The sequence below is a fragment of the Mustela nivalis genome (assembly GCF_964662115.1).
Source record: "Mustela nivalis genome assembly, chromosome: 1".
NCBI lineage: Eukaryota > Metazoa > Chordata > Mammalia > Carnivora > Mustelidae > Mustela > Mustela nivalis.
The window spans coordinates 55,453,187-55,471,296 of NC_139020.1; the positions used below are offsets into that span (position 1 = coordinate 55,453,187).

Here is an 18,110-nt window from a genome sequence, read left to right on the forward strand (position 1 = left end):
TGTTCCCCAAAAATGTCAGGTAGGGATCTATATGTCTCCTAAAAAACACCAAATAATTCTGCTTCTGGATCCACCGTGAAGGCTGACTGTGAAGAGCAGGGACCCTTGGGATGGGGTGTCGTGCTCAGTGACAGGCCTGCAGGTCACTGTGCCCCCGGCAGGCCTTCCTCATGGAGTAGCCCCAGGATCGGGCTGCAGCAATCACACGTCCTTCTCTCCCCTGCTGCAGCAGCCACTGCGCTTCCCAGTCTTACTGCTGTGCTGTTTCAACACATGTACTATAGAATCAAGCTGAACTGTATGTAGATGGACAGTAAGCAGACTGTGAATGAGAGCCTCTCTCCTTATAGACACAAAAATACTAATGAGTTTTGAAACATATGGCTCAAGAGGTTGCGGGTCCTGTTTTCCCCCTACTTTTGGTTCCATGGCTATGTTCTGGGGAGCTGAGTTAGCCAAACAAACAAAAAGTTGAGCTATTATATTATCAGTTAAGGATAAGAAGTTCAGCTCCTCTTGGTGTGGCTCGATTCAGGGTAAGGCTGGGAATGTTCTAGAGTGGAGCAAAATGTCAGGGTCGATTCTAAGAGCCTGCTTTACACAAGAGTTTTTCTATTATTGACTGGAACCCAAAGGAGGAGGCAAAGTTTATATAAAATAAATGTGTTGTTATGCTAGGACGGAGAGGAGGAGGTTGAGATTAGAAAGAGGGTCTTCTCCCTTCTGAACCAGCACAGGAAAGCAAAGCAGATCAAACCCATGATTTCCATTCTTAAAGGCTACAGGGTGTTTTTCCCTTCCCCCTAGCAAGAGAGGAGAGTGAGGAGCTACAATCATATTCAAGTATGACTGAAAAAAACACTTAATTCCACCCACATATGGTATTGGCTGTTATTGTTATTTTCCCAAAAAAGGGGGTAGAGAAACCAATCAGGGTACATCAACTATAAATACAGCCACCTGCAGTATTGATTCGAAGACTCTGGGGTGGTACCTATATGGGTTTCTATTTCATTTGAGAAAATGAACATTAACTTAAAAACATTAAGTTTTAATTCAGAAGAGAGAAACCTCAAGGATTTTAATCAAACACAATCCATTCAATGATCTGTAAAGATTTAACTTGCAGTATGACCCATGGATATTTTAAACATCGTTTTCAGGCTTTTTTGGTTCGAGCGAACGATAACCATCACTTTTCCCCTGCTGGTGATCCCTATTTCCAAATGCAGATATAAACGCATAACACGAATGTAATGGAAGTCTATGGGTACCTATTTCTCAGGTACTGTGATAAAAAAATGTCTAGCCTCCCTCTATGTTTAAAGTGGAAAAGAAAAAGATGCTCTGGTGGTCCAAAGAAGAATGGCTTCATTTTACCCTGCCTGGGTGACCAGCTCGGAACACTACCATTTGTAAAATGATCCATTTTGTCACCACAGAGCATATGACTGGCATGAGGCTTCCCGAAATGTAAAAGGAGGCCTTTGGAATCTAAAACACAAAACAAATGAATAAACAAATAAAAAGCAGAATCAGCCTTCTAAATACAGAGGTTGCCAGAGGGAAAGAGGTTGGAGGGTGGGCCAAAGGAGGGAAGGGGGACCGGTGACACAGGCTTCCAGCTATGGAGTGAGCAGGTCACGGGATAAAAGGCACCACTAGGAATACAGTGGGTGATACGGTAATAGCATTTGCATGGTGACAGGTGGAGCTTCCCTGGCAGTGAGCACAGCGTGACATATACAGATGTTGAATCCTGTGTTGTACACCTGAGAATAATGTAACATTGTGTGTCAACTATAGTCCAATAATTAAAAAAAAAAAATCGTCGAGAGCAAGCCTTCAGGGAGTGGGTGTGATAAAGCACCAAGAGTACAGGTTTGCATCCAAAGGCTTGGCTTCAAGCCTCAGCTCTAGGGAGGCATCCTGGACAAGTCACTGGGCCTCTCCTGCCTTCACGGTTTCCTCCTCTGAAAAATGATGCAAGTTCATATGGTTATGGTAAAGAGGAAATGAGATGACATATGTAATTGCTATGTAAGAGAAAGCTGTTACTACATTTCCTGCTAAGTTCTGGTTATGCAGACATGTTGATTGAAATGCTCTTCATTGGCATTAACGCTGCTGACATTGGCAATTAACTGCTGACAATAACACTCTACTTTCTGTAAATACAGACAGTGCCATGTTTTTACCCCATTACTCAGGCCTTCCATTCACCGAATGTTACCTAATAACTATACTGTACTTCTCATCACTTACATACACCGATTTTATGGGATTCTACCCAAATCAAATGGCATAAGGTTTTGCTATTTCAGGGCATGTTCTCAAAGTACACAGGGTCCATCCTACTGTACTGAACCAGAGCCGTTAATGTCCTCAAGTAATTGCCCTCATAATCAGGAGCTTTTCTTTACACAGCCCCCAAATTGCTTGCTGTCACATTAAGCATATTTTTGGGTCCTAATCTTTTAAGTGGAAATAAAATACACATGGTCAAAGTCATGTCATTATATTTCAAGAATCAGGGACTTAAATTATAGGACAACTCTGCATTTTAAGCTTTGAAGGACCATCAGTTTTCTATTGATGTGGCTAAATTTCTCTTGCCTGTTGTCACCAGGGGCACCGTTTGGATGTATAAAAGAGCCAGAACTGATGCTTTGAAACTAATTTTGCAATGCTTTGTGATGACATCCTCACTTTTCAGAGAGGAAAGGTTGAGAATGTGCCGATTCACAGACAATGGTGTGCTGGAGGTAGGGAAAACCGTAGAGGATAGATACCAGTTCTGTGGGTCCAGGAACGCCCAAGACTGGGCTAAGAAGTCACAGATGTAGGTTAGATCTGTAGAGAGGGACCTAGAAACTCCCAGTAACCAGGAGCTTGGTAAATTTAGGGGCAAATTTGGTAAATTTTAAGGGGCTCAGCTGGACCCAGAGAGAATGCAAAAGGTACCATGATTACACCCCATTCTAAGTGACAGAAAGCCAAGTTAAAGAAAGGTTATGTCACCTATCCAAAATCTCACAGCTAATAGAGCCCAAGGACTCAAACACAGGCAGTCTGGCTCCACCAGAGTCAGAACTTTAAACACTATCCTAATGCTATAGGAAAAGTTCTTAGCTCATAGGAAGAGATCAATATGAGTAACTCTTCTTCATATTGAAACCGAGCCAACTCTTGGATCTTATGTGGGAGATACTTAAGTTTCAAGCCAGGGCTGGAACCCAGTTAGGAGTCAGAGACCTTGGCCAGTAGCCTCATGAACAGGTTTCTTAGCCTCCATCAGGCTTCAATTTTCACTCTAAAATGAAGGAGTGAGGCTAGATCAGTAATTTATAATCATGGCTCCCTGGAGCTCTAAGCTTTTTGCAGATAGTACCGAACAGAAAGGAGAAGTGGAGTCTCAGGCCCTCAGATTCCCAGCTTCCAATTTAATCAGGAAAGTTCTGCATTTATCTTATGTATTTGGGGTTTGAACAAATTTTATTTGGGGAAAACAGATTCTGCTGCAAACCAAAAAACTGAGACTAGAAAGCCCTCGGCCATAAGGAATCTCAGAGCCCTTACCACCTCTGCTATTTTCCTTAGTCACTAAATACAATAACTTGGGGACTCCAGGTAGCAAGGGTAGTAGCAGCAGTTTCTAAATGTTGGTGTGTGTGTGTGTGTGTGTGTGTGTGTGTGTGTGTGTGTGTTTTAATTTCCCTCCCCCTTTTTTTAGGGCTAGATAAAAATAATAAAACAGGAGTTATTACTCTAATGTCTGTATTAGCAATATTGATCCACTTATCCAGGCCAAAGAACTTAGAAAAAACTCCATGGAGAAGCAACATTTGATTTAGGGGTGCCTTCATTAAAGGGGGATACTCATTCATTCCCTCCCCAAGGAAAATAATGTAAGTCTAAAGGGCCTATAATAACAGTGACATTCATCAATACTTAATTGGTCTTTTTCCTGTTTTAGCCTGAAGTTCTTCCTCCAAGAGCACAAAACAATGAAATCAATATGTGACTTAAATAGAAAAAGCACATGGTCTAACAGGTTAGTGCCCCTGGAGACACCCTCTGGATAAGGCTCCTTTACAGTAAGGCCGTGGAAGGCAGAACTCCAACAGTGGGTCATTGTCCCCTGCCGGTGGAAGCACAGAGCTGCACATCCCAAAGTTTGCAAATAGTTATATGCAGGTCTCCTTTATCTTGACAGAAAAGCACACTAACGAAGTATCTTTCCACAGGTGGCAAGGAGCTAGAAAGAGTTCACAGGGATGACTGCTATTAAGCTAAAATGTATCTATCGCTGACATTTTCCAGTTTCACACATATGCATTTTGGGAATTAAAGGGATAGTGAGTTTAAGAAAACTATCAAAAACTACCTGTTTTCCAAGAGGTTAGGATTATTAGCACAAATCCAGAGGTCAAAAAATTCTTTTTCCTGATAAGTAACAGAAGAAGGCAAGACTCTCCATTTAAGGCAAAGATCTGATAATGGAAACAAAATCACAGACAAGAAAGAGCAGTCATAAGGAACATAGCAAGTAACATACTAGATCGCACATACTAAAAGTATGATGTATCTTTCAATCCAGAGACAAGTGAATCCATGATCACATACCTTTATATCTGATGGCACAACTAGCCTGGGATTCTATAAGCTACCCCAAGACACCACCAATAAACTGTTGTCAATTATCATTGTCATTGTTATTGCTTAAGCTCTTTCCAATTGGTTCCTGCTCCTTTCAGCCAGAAGAATGTTGCTAATAGGACCCCACCTCTTCTTGAACCACAGAAAGACTTATAGGGACTTGACTCTTCAATTTTCTCTGACCTACAGTCCCTCTGCTGCCACCACCACTTTCCATCTTCAACCACATGACGAACATAACAAGGAAAATCAAGCTCTCTGAACCATTTACACAGGTGCTCACTCTACACCTGTCTCCTGCTCTTATCCCACCCTCCAGCCTACAGTTTCTGACTTTTGTCTGTTTCTTCCTGTCACTCCTTCTCTGCCTGTAGAACCAAGGCACTCCAGTCTCTCCAGGTTATTCTCAGTTCTAATCCTGAATTCTATCCACATTATCCTGTGGTAAGATCCACAGGTAATGGATCTTAGGTAAATATTCTCTGTTCATCTAAGGTCGAGGCAGTATCCAGATTGGTTAAGAACACAGTGTTCGGGACGCCTGGGTGGCTCAGTTGGTTGGACGACTGCCTTCGGCTCAGGTCATGATCCTGGATTCCTGGGATCGAGTCCCGCATCAGGCTCCCAGCTCCATGGGGAGTCTGCTTCTCTCTCTGACCTTCTCCTCGCTCATGCTCCCTCTCACTGTCTCTCTCTCAAATAAATAAATAAAATATTAAAAAAAAAAAAAGAACACAGTGTTCAAGTCACAGTGGCTAAGAACTAGAATAGCTCTACCGGTTACCACCTCTATGATCTTGGACAAAGTACTTGTCTATGCTTTAGTATCATCATCTGTAAAAAGCGATTAATATTAGCACTTACCCAAAAGGATCATTGAGGATTAAATGACATAATAATGATAAAAGACAACATTGCTAGGGATTATTCATGACAGTAAATTTCATGCGTCAGTTCGACTGGTCCATAGGATACCCAGATATCTCGTCAAACATTATTCTGAGTGTGTCTGTGAGAGTGTTTTGGATGAGAACATTTGTACTGATAAACTGAATAAAGATTATCTTCCCTAACATGGATGGGCCTCATCTAGTCAGCTGAAGGCCTGAATAGACACACAACAAAAGGCTTACTGTCCTATAAGTAAGGTTTCCGCCCTGTCTTAAGCCTCCTTAATCATGTGACCCAGTTCACCAGAATTAATATCTATCTGTCTGACCATTCATCCATCTGTCCTTTTTCTTCTGTTTCTCTGGAGAACCCTAATACACCATCCTAAGCACTTAGTAAACTTCGTATGGGTTCATTCCTTTTTTCACAAAGCTGTATGATGTGCCTACAAATACTAACCCCGTTTTGTAAATCTGAAAAATGAGGCTTACGGAATTCAAGGAATTTGCACAATTTCATACAGCTCAAGGATACTGGAAGTTGGATTCTGGCAGTACCCTGCACTCATCAAAAACACACAGTAACTTTTAGCCATCATTGTTATCAACCAAGAGGTTGTTGCATATTGCTGTATCATCAGTTTCCTTAATTATTCCTTCTAAGTGTGTGGCATGTATGTTCCTCTGAAATTGCACAGCCATGCCTTTCTTTGGAGATTTATAATTTCTCCCCTGGATCCTGGATGATGCCAGTGGTCTCCTCACAGGTCTGACCTCAATCTTGGCGGTAGGCCTACTCCAAATCATCCTAGACTGAGCTGCCAGAGCTACCTTACCACAAGTTACATATGACACTCAGGTCCTCTTTGGACCACTGCAGGGACAAGATGGGACAAGTGTTCCCTGGGCACAGTGTAAGTAACTACAGAATTTTGCACACTATTGTGCACTTTTTTGTTTGCCTGGCTGCCTTCCCCACTGGATGGCAGATTCCTTGCAGGTAGTAAAGAGCGCCTTTAATTCTCTAACCCTTTATATATTGGCTAGAAGATGGATGAGAGGCACATGAACCTAAGTGCTGAATGCTTCAGTAATGTTGTTCTCCTACCGAAAAACCCCCAAAGCCTCATCATTACTTATCAAAGTAAAAAAGTCCTTACTCTGGCATTCGAGGACCTCTAATAGGTTTACTCCACCTGAACACTCTTATCTTTTATTACTCATTCATCATTCATTCAGGAGTCAATTACTAAGCACTATATATTTAACACAGTGCTAGGTATTAAAAATTAAAAAATAACTGTTTCTATTATTCTATCACAAAAATTTTAGCTGAAGTGTACGCTTGACATTAGCACATACTCCCCACTATTCCACCTCTCAAAGTTCTATCTTTGAGAGACACAGAGGAAGATGACAGCATAGGCGAAGGAGCACAGGCTCCCCTTCTCCCACAAAGACTGCTAGATAACTGTCACATCATCCTAAATATCCCAGACATAGACCTGAAGACTGGGACAAACTCCACAACTAAAGGGAGAGAAGCAGCCACATCGAAGAAGATACCTCTGTCATGAGGCTTGACCTCAACTTCCACCACCTCCCTTTTTTTGAAACCGCAAGTAACTTTACACTTCTTTGACCTCATTTACCTTATTTTCATCTCGATTACAATTAGTTTCACGTGTTTCCGAACCTTTCCTAGGACCTTAATCTTCTTGAAAGCGAGACTCTGTCCCATCCACGTCCCTCTCACAACCCATTTTTTAGCACAATGACTTGCTATTGGGACCACACTAAATGTTTGCTGATTGGTATGGAATTCCAGACTCACCACACTGAATGATGAATGGGATGGCCATGGCTTGTCGTCTTTGATACTGAACAGAATCTAAAGATTTCTCCTTGTCCTTGTCATTCTGGTATCCAAATTCATTCCAAAACAATGTCAGATTTCTATTACCTTAAAAAAAAGAAAAAGCAGGCAAAAAATAATGAAAGAAAATTAAATCAACAAGATTAGAATATAAGCAAAATTTTAATATAAGCACATGTACATACAATATGATCTCAACTATGTAAAAACTACTACATATTCAAAAATAAGAAATAAAAATAATATTAGTTTTCTCTGAATATGGATGAAATTTGTCTTCTGCTTTATATTTGCATTTTCCAAACTATATATAATAAATATATTATGATTGTAATATTTGTATAACAAAATTAAACACAATAGCAGTTATAAAAATATATACATATTGCAATAAACTATATATACAGGTGAAACTTTTTCTTAAATATTCCCAAGAAGCGATTGTACTGATTAAACTTAAAGGCCACCCTTCAGACTATTGATACATATATTTATCATCTTGTCTTACAGCCAGTTTCTTCACCATTATTTTATCTCTGGTCCCCTTCCATCTAGTGTTTTATACCCAACCCTTGCCCCAGATTCTATACTGCCTCCTTGCTTAGAAATAGCACTTGTCATGGAGGACCACTAGGAGCCCTTCTTAAGAGGTTGTGATCTTATCCTTTGATCCAGCAATAGCGCTGCTAAGACTCTTCCCTACAAACATACTAAACAAAGACTATATATATCACAATACTGTTCGAATAACAAAAGAAAGAAAAAGGAAACAACATAAAAACCTAAAATAGGGGGCGCCTGGGTGGCTCACTGGGTTGAGCCGCTGTCTTCGGCTCAGGTCATGATCTCAGGGTCCTGGGATCAAGTCCCGCATTGGGCTCTCTGCTCAGCAGGGAGCCTGCTTCCTCCTCCTCTCTCTCTCTCTGCTTGCCTCTCTGCCTACTTGTAATCTCTCTCTGTCAAATAAATAAATAAAATCTTTAAAAAAAACCTAAAATAGGAAACTGATCATTTTATTTCTGAACAAGGGATACTAGGCAACCTTTAAAATAGGTAGTTAGAGCTAAATACATAGTTGTGTCAAGACCTCTTGGATAGAGTGTTAATAACTTTTTTTTTAAAGATATGAAACAGAAAACCTAGTATAGTCAATTTTTAATTTATAAAAAGCTTATACATATACAATTTTGATGGATATGCCTTCCTATTCCTAAAAGGAAATAGCAGAAAGTTTTAATAGTGGATGTCACTGGAGAAAGAGAAAGAAACCGAGAAGAAGGTGGGGGGTAAGACATTTTCACTTTTCATTTTTTTACCTTTTGAACACTTAGAATATTTTTACATGTGCACGTAAAGTAAAGCACGTAATGTAAAGTAATTTACATTACTTTAAAAACATTAAAAAAAAAAGAATCCAAGTTTACCATTCTGTCCAATATGGTAACCACCACATGTGGCTGCTGAGTACTTGAAAAGTGGCAGATATAAAACATTTCACCTATGTGCAGTCAAACAGTGAGAATCTAACACATATACCTTGGAAATGAAGTATATGCAGTAGGACCAGCCTTACATCAACCTTAACATATGACTGTATAATCCATGCAAACTACAAATAAACATCCTCATACCTTACTATTCCTGTTAAAATTTAGGTTCAGAATGCTTTGTGACATTAAGCCCAGGAAGGAAGGAACTCTGTCTTCAAAAGGAAGTATGAAATCAGTCCAGGTTGAAAGTTGCCCCCACAAATTTCCAGCTCTCCTACCCTGTCTCTTCACAAAACCCCTAGCAGCTCTCCCAACAAATTTCCCTTTGGACTCTGCTTCTTGGGATTCTCTCAACTTAAACTCCTGGATTTCAGCTACTTGCTCAGCCATTAGTCTTGGCCCAGCCCAGATTCTTACTTCTTCATTGCACACCAGAGCCTGAAATATTCTTTGGTTTCTGGACAGGGCTTGTGAAACCTCATCCTCTGATTTCCACATGAACTATTCCATTCTTACTACATCAAAGTAAAAGGTGCTACAGATTAGAGTCAGGTGGCTTGGACTGTTGTCTCTGCCACATGTTAGTTGTATAACAATGGGAAGCTACTGAATTTTTTTATAAAGTTTTTACAGTAACTTGCCTTATAGGGTTATCATAAAGAATAAATATGAAGGTATATTAAAAACTATAGCACTCTGTAGAAATTTAAGTTGCTGCTGTATTATATTTATCCTTTCTTTAAATATTGCTTCCCCAAGGATACTGTACCTTTTCAAAGGAGGAACTGTGCTTTATAACTTTGCATGCCCTCAATACAGAGCTCAGCATCCTGCACCTAACAAGCCCTCAAAAAATGTTGCTGTTAATCTTGACAAACTACCTTATTAATGTGCTGTGTGGGTTAAAATGAAGGTGAAATCATGTCTCTCCATGAAACATTAACTAAACACAGTTAGCACAACCCACCTAACTTCTAACACAAGTATCAACTGTGAACCCCAACATAATACCTTAAGGGTGGTTAAATTACTAGGATGTTAGAAACACAGATACATAACTCTCACGGGTGGGATGATCCCTGCTCTGTGATCAAACCACACTTTAACTCTCACACATTACATTTTAGCTTACTATATGCCTCCTTTTCCCTCTAGATAGCGAAAGCCTTGAAGAGAGTGGCTATGTTAGAATCTTGTTTCCAGACAGAGGCTGACACACAGAGTTTAATGTTTACTTGTAAGACTAAACAATACTAAAGAATGACTGACTATCAAAGCAGAAGAGAGGATATTCTGTAGCTCAAAATATCAAGAGCAGGCCTGGTAGAAGATATTATACTATTAAAAGCAAGTATCAGGACAAAAAAAACAACCAGAGTTGTTCACTGTGGGGGTCAGAAACAGCTTTTTCTAACTGTCAAGAGAAATTCAACTTTGTTTCTCCAGATAGAAACAACTCCAACATGCACAACTTACAACATGTTATTAAAACAAATTTCCAAGAACTGGACCCTGAAGACCAGGCAGATGCTTCAGTAAGTGGATAAGTAAGCCAGAGGGATAGCAGCGGGAGCAAACATATCATGCCAGTTCTATTTTTTTTATGTGTTACTCAGTCTGCAGACATGTATACAGATAAACTGAACAAAGTCCTTCCATACAAGGGAAACTCCATCAGGTTATCAGTGGTTTTTCAGCAGAAACCTTGCAAATCAAAAGAGTATGGAATGATATAATCAAAGTGTTTTAAAAAAAAAAAAAACCTGAGAGCACCACTACCTGCCAACCCAGAATAGTTTGGCCTGCAAATATGTCCTTCAGAAGTTAAGAAGACACAGAGAATTCCCCAAGCAAAAACCAAGGTTTTTCATTACCACTATCTTTCAAGAAAAGCTACAGGGAATTCTTTAAGCTGAAATGAAAGAATACTAATTAGTAACTTGAAAACATAAAAGTGTAAGATTCACTGGTAACAGTAAGTATATCATCAGATTCAGAATGGTGTAATACTAAAACAGTGGTGTATAACTCATTTACCTGTAGTACAAAGGTTAAGACAAAAATATTAAAAATAAGTATAGCTATAATAATTTCTTAGTGGATATATAATATTAAAACATGTGAACTGTGAAATAAAAACAAAGAATGTTTGTGGGGAAAGAGTAACAATGTAACAACAAAATCTCAATTTTGTATGAGATTAAAGTTAACCTCTCATAAACTTAAAATAGACTATTATAACTAAAACATGCTTTATGCAAGCTTCATAGTAACCACAAAGCAAAACCTAGGATAAACAAAGTAAAACAAAACAAATGACAAAGCAAAACAAAATATAAAGAGACAGGATTCACAGCATTACACTATAGAAAATTATACAGCAAAGAAGACAGCAAGATAGGAAGTAACAAAGGACCTAAAAAAACAGTAATTAAGACATTAAGATAGCAATAATAAGTCCTTATCTATCAATAATTATGTTAAATGTAAATGGATTAAATTCTCTAATCAAAAACATAAAGTGCCTGAGTGGATTAAAAAAACAAGACCTAACTATATGCTGATTATAAGAAACTTATTTCAGCTTTAAGGCTATACATAAGCTCAAACTGAAGGAATGAAAAAGATATCCTATGTAAATAGAAACTGAAAGAGAGTAAAAATAGCTATACTGATATCAGTCAAAAAGCACTCTAACCCAAAAAGCACAACAAGAGATAAAGGAAGTCATTTTATAATGGTAAAGGAGTCAATTCATCAACAGGAAATAATAATTATAGATATGTATATATACCCAAAATCAGAGTACCTAAATATATTAAACAAATCTTAACAAACCTGAGGGCAGAATAAATGAGTACAATAATAGTAGGACACTTCATTAACCCACTTTCAACAATGGATAGATTAATCACAGAGAAAATTGTGAGGAAATACTATTCATGAATCATACTTTAGAGCAAATGGACCTAAGAGACACACAAAATTTCACTCCAAAGCAGCAGCATACACATTCTTCTCAAAACATGGAAGATTCTTCTCATGGAACATTCTTTTTTTTTTTTAATTTATTTTTTATTTATTTTCAGCATAACAGTATTCATTATTTTTTTCACCACACCCAGTGCTCCATGCAATCCGTGCCCTCTATAATACCCACCACCTTGTACCCCAACCTCCCCCCAACCACCACCACTTCAAACCCCTCGGATTGTTTTTCAGAGTCCATACTTTCTTCAGGACAGATCATGTTATACCACAAACAAGTCTTGACAAATTTCCAAATACTAAAATCATTATCAAATATCTTTTCAGGCTATAATAGTATAAACTAGAAATTAATAATAGGAGAAAAGATGAAAAATTCAAAACAGGCAAAAATTAAACAATATACTCTTAAATAACTAATCGGTCAAAGAGGAACTCAAAAGATAAATTTAAAAATATGTTGAGATAAATGAAAATAGAAACCGCATATCAAAACTTAACAGATGCAATAAAAGCAGTTCTAGGAGGAAAGTTCATAGTGATTAATACTGACATTAAGAAACAAGACAGATCTCAAATAAACAATCTAACTTTCTACCTCAAAGAGCTAGAAAAAGAACAAATGAAGCCCAAAGTTAGAAGGAAGGAAATAGCAAATATCATCAGAAATAAATGAAAGAATAGAAAAATAGAAAAGATCAATGATACTAAAAACTGCTTTTTGAAAACATAAACAGAATTGACAAACCCTTAATTAAACTAGAGAGTGAAGACTCAAAATCAGAAACCAAAGAGGATACATTACAATTGACACCCCAGAAATAGGAGAGATAAGAGACTACTGTGAACAATGATATCCCAACAAATTGCATAATCTAGAAGAAATGGGTAATTTCCTAGAAACATACAGATGTCTAACACTGAATTATGAAGAAATAGAAAATCTGAAAAACCTGTAACTCATAAGAGGATATAATCAAGCATCAGAAGTTTCCCAACAAAGAAAAGCTCAGGACCAGATGGCTTCACTAGTGAATTCTATCAAAAATTTAAATAACAATTAATGCCTATCTTTCTCAAACTCTTCCAAAAAATGGAAGAGGAAGGCACATTTCCAAACTCATTTTAGGAAGCCAGCATTATTCTAATTCCAAAACCAGATGAAGACACTACAACAAAAGAAAAGCACAGGCTACTATCACCAATGCATACAGATGGAAAACTCCTCAAAATAATACACACAAATGATATTCAACAGTACAAAAAAAGGATCATATGCCATGATAAAGTTGGATTTATACCCAGATGAAAGGATGGTTCAATCAATATACAAATCAATAAATGCAATGTGCCACATTAATGGAAGGAAAGATTAAAAACACATGATCATCCCAACAGATATAGAAAGGACATATGAGGACAACTATATGCAAAACAATGAAATTTACACCATATACAAAAAATAACTCAAAATGAATTATAGACTTAAATGTAAAACCAAAACAAATAAAACTCCCGGAAGAAAACATTAGAGGTAGCTCTTGGACATCAGTCTGAGCAGTATTTTTTGGGGGGGGGAGGAGGTCTCCTCTGGCAAAGGGCAACAAAAGCAAAAACTTAACAAAAGAGACTACATCTAACTAAACAACTTTGCACAGCAAAGAAAACCGTTAACAAAATGAAAAGGCAACATACTGAATGGTAGAAAATATCCGCAAATGACAAATAGTTAATAAGGGGTTAATATAAAAAAATATTCCACAAAAGACCTCAAAAAGCCAAAGTAATCTTGAAAATAAAACAAAGCTGGAGGCATCACAATTCCAGACTTCAAGCTACATTACAAAGCTGTAGTCATAAGACAGTGTAGTACTGACACAAAAAAAGACACACAGATCAATGGAACAAAGCAGAAAACCCAGAAATGGATGCATACTATATGATCAACTAATCTTCAACAAAGCAGGAAAGAATATCCATAAAAGAGACAGTGTCTTCAACAAATGAGTGTTGGGAAAACTGGACAGCAACATGCAGAAGAATGAAACTGGACCACTTTCTTACACCATACACAAAAACAAATTCAAAATGGTTGAAAGGCCTAAATATGAGACAGGAAACCATCAAAATCTTAGAGGAGACACAGGCAGCAAGTTCTTTGACATTGTCCATAGCAACTTCTTACTAGCTATATTACCAGAGGCAAGAAAAACAAAAACAAATGTGAACTTACTGGGACTTGAAGATAAAAACTTATGCATAGTGAAGGAAACAATCAGTAAAACTATAAGAAAGCTTACAGAATGGGAGAAGATATTTGCAAATGACTTCTCAGATAAAGAGTTAACATCCAGAATCTATAAAGAACTTATAAGACTCAATACCCAAAAACCAAATAATCTAATCAAGAAATGGGCAGAAGACATGAACAGACATTTTTCTAAAGAAGACATCCAGATGGCCAACAGACACATGAAAAGATGTTCAACATCACTCATGATTAGGGAAATACAAATCACAACCACAATGAGAGATCATCTCATACCTGTCAGAATGACTAAAATTAACAACACAGGAAACAAGAGATGTTGGTGAAGATGCAAAGAAAGGGGAACTCTCTTACACAGTTGGTGGGAATGCAAACTTGTACAGCCACTCTGGAAAACAGTATGGAAGTTTCTCAAAAAGTTAAAAATAGAGCTACCCTACAACCTAGCAATTATACTACTAGGTATTTCCCCAAAGGATATAAAAATACTGATTCAAAGGGGCACCTGCATCCTGATATTTAAAGCATCATTATCAACCATAGCCAAACTATGGAAAGAGCCCAGATGTCCACTGACTGATGGATAAAGAAGATGTGATATTTATATACAATAGAATATTACTCAGCCATAAATTAGAATGAAATCTTGTCATTTGCAACAACATGCATGGAGCTAAAGTGTATTAAGCTAAGTGAACTAAGTCAGTCAGAAAAAGACAAATACCATATGACTTCACTCATACATGGAATTTAAGAAATAAAACAGATGAACACAAGGGAAGAGGAAAAAAAAAAGAGAGGGAAGCAAACCAAAGGAGACTTAACTATAGAGAACAAACAGGGTTGCTCTAGAGGAAGTGGGCGGCAGATGGGCTAAATGGATGACGGGGACTAAGGAGGTCACTTGTGATGAGCACCAGGTGTTATATATAAGTGATGAATAACTAAATTTTACTCCTGAAGTCAATATTACACTATATATTAACTAACTAGAATTTAAATTAAACAAAACAAAAATCTATAAAGAACTCACTCAGTTCAATATCAAAAGAAAAAACCAATCCAATTAAAAAATGGGTAGATGACTTAAATACACATTTCTCCAAAAAAACAGATACAGCCAACAGACAAAGAAAAGATGCTCAACATCGCTAACAATTAAGGAAATATAAATCAAAGTCACAATAAGATACCATCTCATAACTGTCAGAAAGGCCAGTAATAAAAAGACAAGAAATGACAAGTGTTGGTGAGGATATGGAGAAAAGGGAGCCCTTGTGCAGTGACTGGGAATGCAAAATGATGCATACACTATGGGAAAAGTATGAAGTTTTATCAAAAAACTAATAATAGAACTACCATATGATCTAGCAATAAGACTTCTGGGTATTTACACTAATTCGAAAAGATACATGCATCCCTATGTTCATTACAGCATTATTTACTGTAGCAGGATTTGGAAATGCCCTAAGTGTCCATCAGCAGACAAATGGATAAAGATATAATATACATATACAATGAACTACTAAACCATAAAAAAGTATAAAATTCTGTCATTTGTGACAGCCTAGATGGACCTAGATGATAGTAAGCTAAGTGAAAAATATCAGACAGAGAAAGAAAAATACCAGATGATTTCACTTATATGTGGAATCTAAAAAGCAAAACAAAGAAACAAACTTATAAATAGAGAACAATCCGGTAGTTGCCAGGAGGAATGAATAAAATAGGGGAAGAGAATTAAAAAGTATAATCTTCTAGGAGTGCCTGTGTGGCTCAGTCAATTGAATGTCTCTTGATTCTGACTCAGATCATGATCTCAGGGTTGTTGGGCTCTGCACTAAGCAGGGAGGCAGTTTAAGGTTCTCTCTCTCCATCTCCCACTTTCCCTTCCCACCACGCCCTCTCTCTCTAAAATACATAAATGAATCTTTATAAATAAATAAATAAATGGTGTAAACTTCCGGTTCTAAAATAATAATACATGGGGATACAATTTGCAATATAGGGAATATAGTTAATGATCTGTAACAACTTTGTATGATGACAATTGATAGCTAGATTTATCATGGTGAGCACTTCATAATATACATAAATGTTGAATCACTATGCTGTACACTTGAACTAATATAATAGTATATGTCCACTACATTTCAATTAAAAAACAATAACAAAATTCATTACCTTTTTAAGATAAAATCTCAAAAAACTAGGTATAGAAGGAATGTACTTCAACACAATGAAGGCCATTATGTCAAGCCCACAGCTAATGTCATATTCAGCAGTGAAAAGTTAAATGCTTTTCTTCAAGATCAGGAAAAAGACAAGGATGCCTATCTCCATCACTTCTATTCAACATTATACTGGAAGTCCTAGTTAGAGCAATTAGATAAAAAGAAAAATAAATAGCATCCAAATCAGAAAGGAAGAAATAAAAAAAAAAAAATTCTGGTTTGCAGATACATTATAGTATGTATGGAAAACCTAAAGACTACAACCAAGAAAACTACTAAAACTAATCAACAAATTCAGTAAAGACAAAGGATACAAAAGCAACATACTAAAATCAGTCACATTTCTGCCACTAACAATGAACTGTCCGAAAGAGAAATTAAGAAAGCAAGCTCATTTACAATAATATAAAAAAACAGTAAAATACTTAGGATTAAATTTAACCATGGAGGTAAAATTCCTATATACTGAAAACAATAAGACACTTATAAAAGAAATTGCAAAGATACCAAATAAATGGAAGGATATCCCACATTCTTGGGTTGGATGAACTAATATTTTTTAAGTGTCCATACTACTCAAGCAATCTAGAGAGTCAACACAGAAGTAATATAAAAAACAATCTCCAAATTTGTATGGAACCAGAGAATACTCTGAAAAGCCAAAACTATCTTGAAAAAGAAGAAAAAAGCTGGAGGCATCACACTTCCTGATTTCAAAACATATTACAAAGCTATAGCAATTAAAACAGTATGATGATGGCATAAAAACAGACAGGATACTGTTGTATCACAACAGAGACCAACAGGATAGAATAGAAAGTCCAGAAATAAACCCACTCATATATGGTCAACTAATCTTTGGCAAGGGTACCAAGAACACACAATTGAGGAAAGGACAATCTCTTCAATATATGGTGCTGGAAAAATTGGATATCCACATGCAAAAATATGAAACTGGGCTCTATCTTATATCACATATAAAAATTAACTCAAAATGGATTAAAGTCTTAAAAATAAGTCCTGAAACTGTAAAACTCGTAGAATAAAACATAGGGGAAAAGCTTCTTGACACAGGTCTATTTTGTATACAACACCAAAAGCACAGGTAAGGAAAGTAAACAAACAATAACAACAAACAAAAATCAAACAAAAAACAAGTGGGACTACATCAAACTGAAAAGCTTCTTCACAGCAAAAAAAAAAACAATCAACAGAATGAAAAGGCAACATACAGGAGGAGGAAAATATTTGCAAACCACCTATTGAAGAAGGCTTAATATCTAAAATATGCACAGAACTCACACAAGTCAATAGCAAAAACAGAAAACATAACACTTACACACTGATAATAAAATGGGCAAAGGACCTGAATAGACGGTTGGCCAAAGGTACATGGAAATGTGCTAATGGTCAGGCAAACAGCAATCAAAAGCACAATATCGCCCCACACCTGTCAGAATGGGTATTATCAAAAAGAGAAGAGATAACAAGTGCAGATAAGGATATGGAGAAAAGGAAACCCTCACACACTGTTGGTGGGAATGTAAATTGATACAACCATTATGGAAAACAATATGGAGGTTTCTCAAAATATTAAAAATAGAACTACTATATGACCCAGAAATCCCACCTCTGGATATACATCTGAAGGAAATGAAATCAGTATCTCAAAGAGGTATCTGCACTTTCATGTTCACTACAGCA

At 37.1% G+C, this 18,110-nt stretch overlaps 1 protein-coding gene across 1 annotated transcript in view; it reads right to left on the minus strand.

Moving 5' to 3' along the window:
* Positions 1-18,110, minus strand: part of MORC1 (MORC family CW-type zinc finger 1) — a gene marked incomplete at both ends in the record, with an annotated part of 186,278 nt that overhangs the window by 69,655 nt on the left and 98,513 nt on the right. The window contains 2 exons of the mRNA XM_082711563.1: positions 4,388-4,493; positions 7,384-7,512. Coding sequence (XP_082567689.1) covers positions 4,388-4,493; positions 7,384-7,512 — 235 coding nt within the window. The remainder of the gene's footprint in view (positions 1-4,387; positions 4,494-7,383; positions 7,513-18,110) is intronic.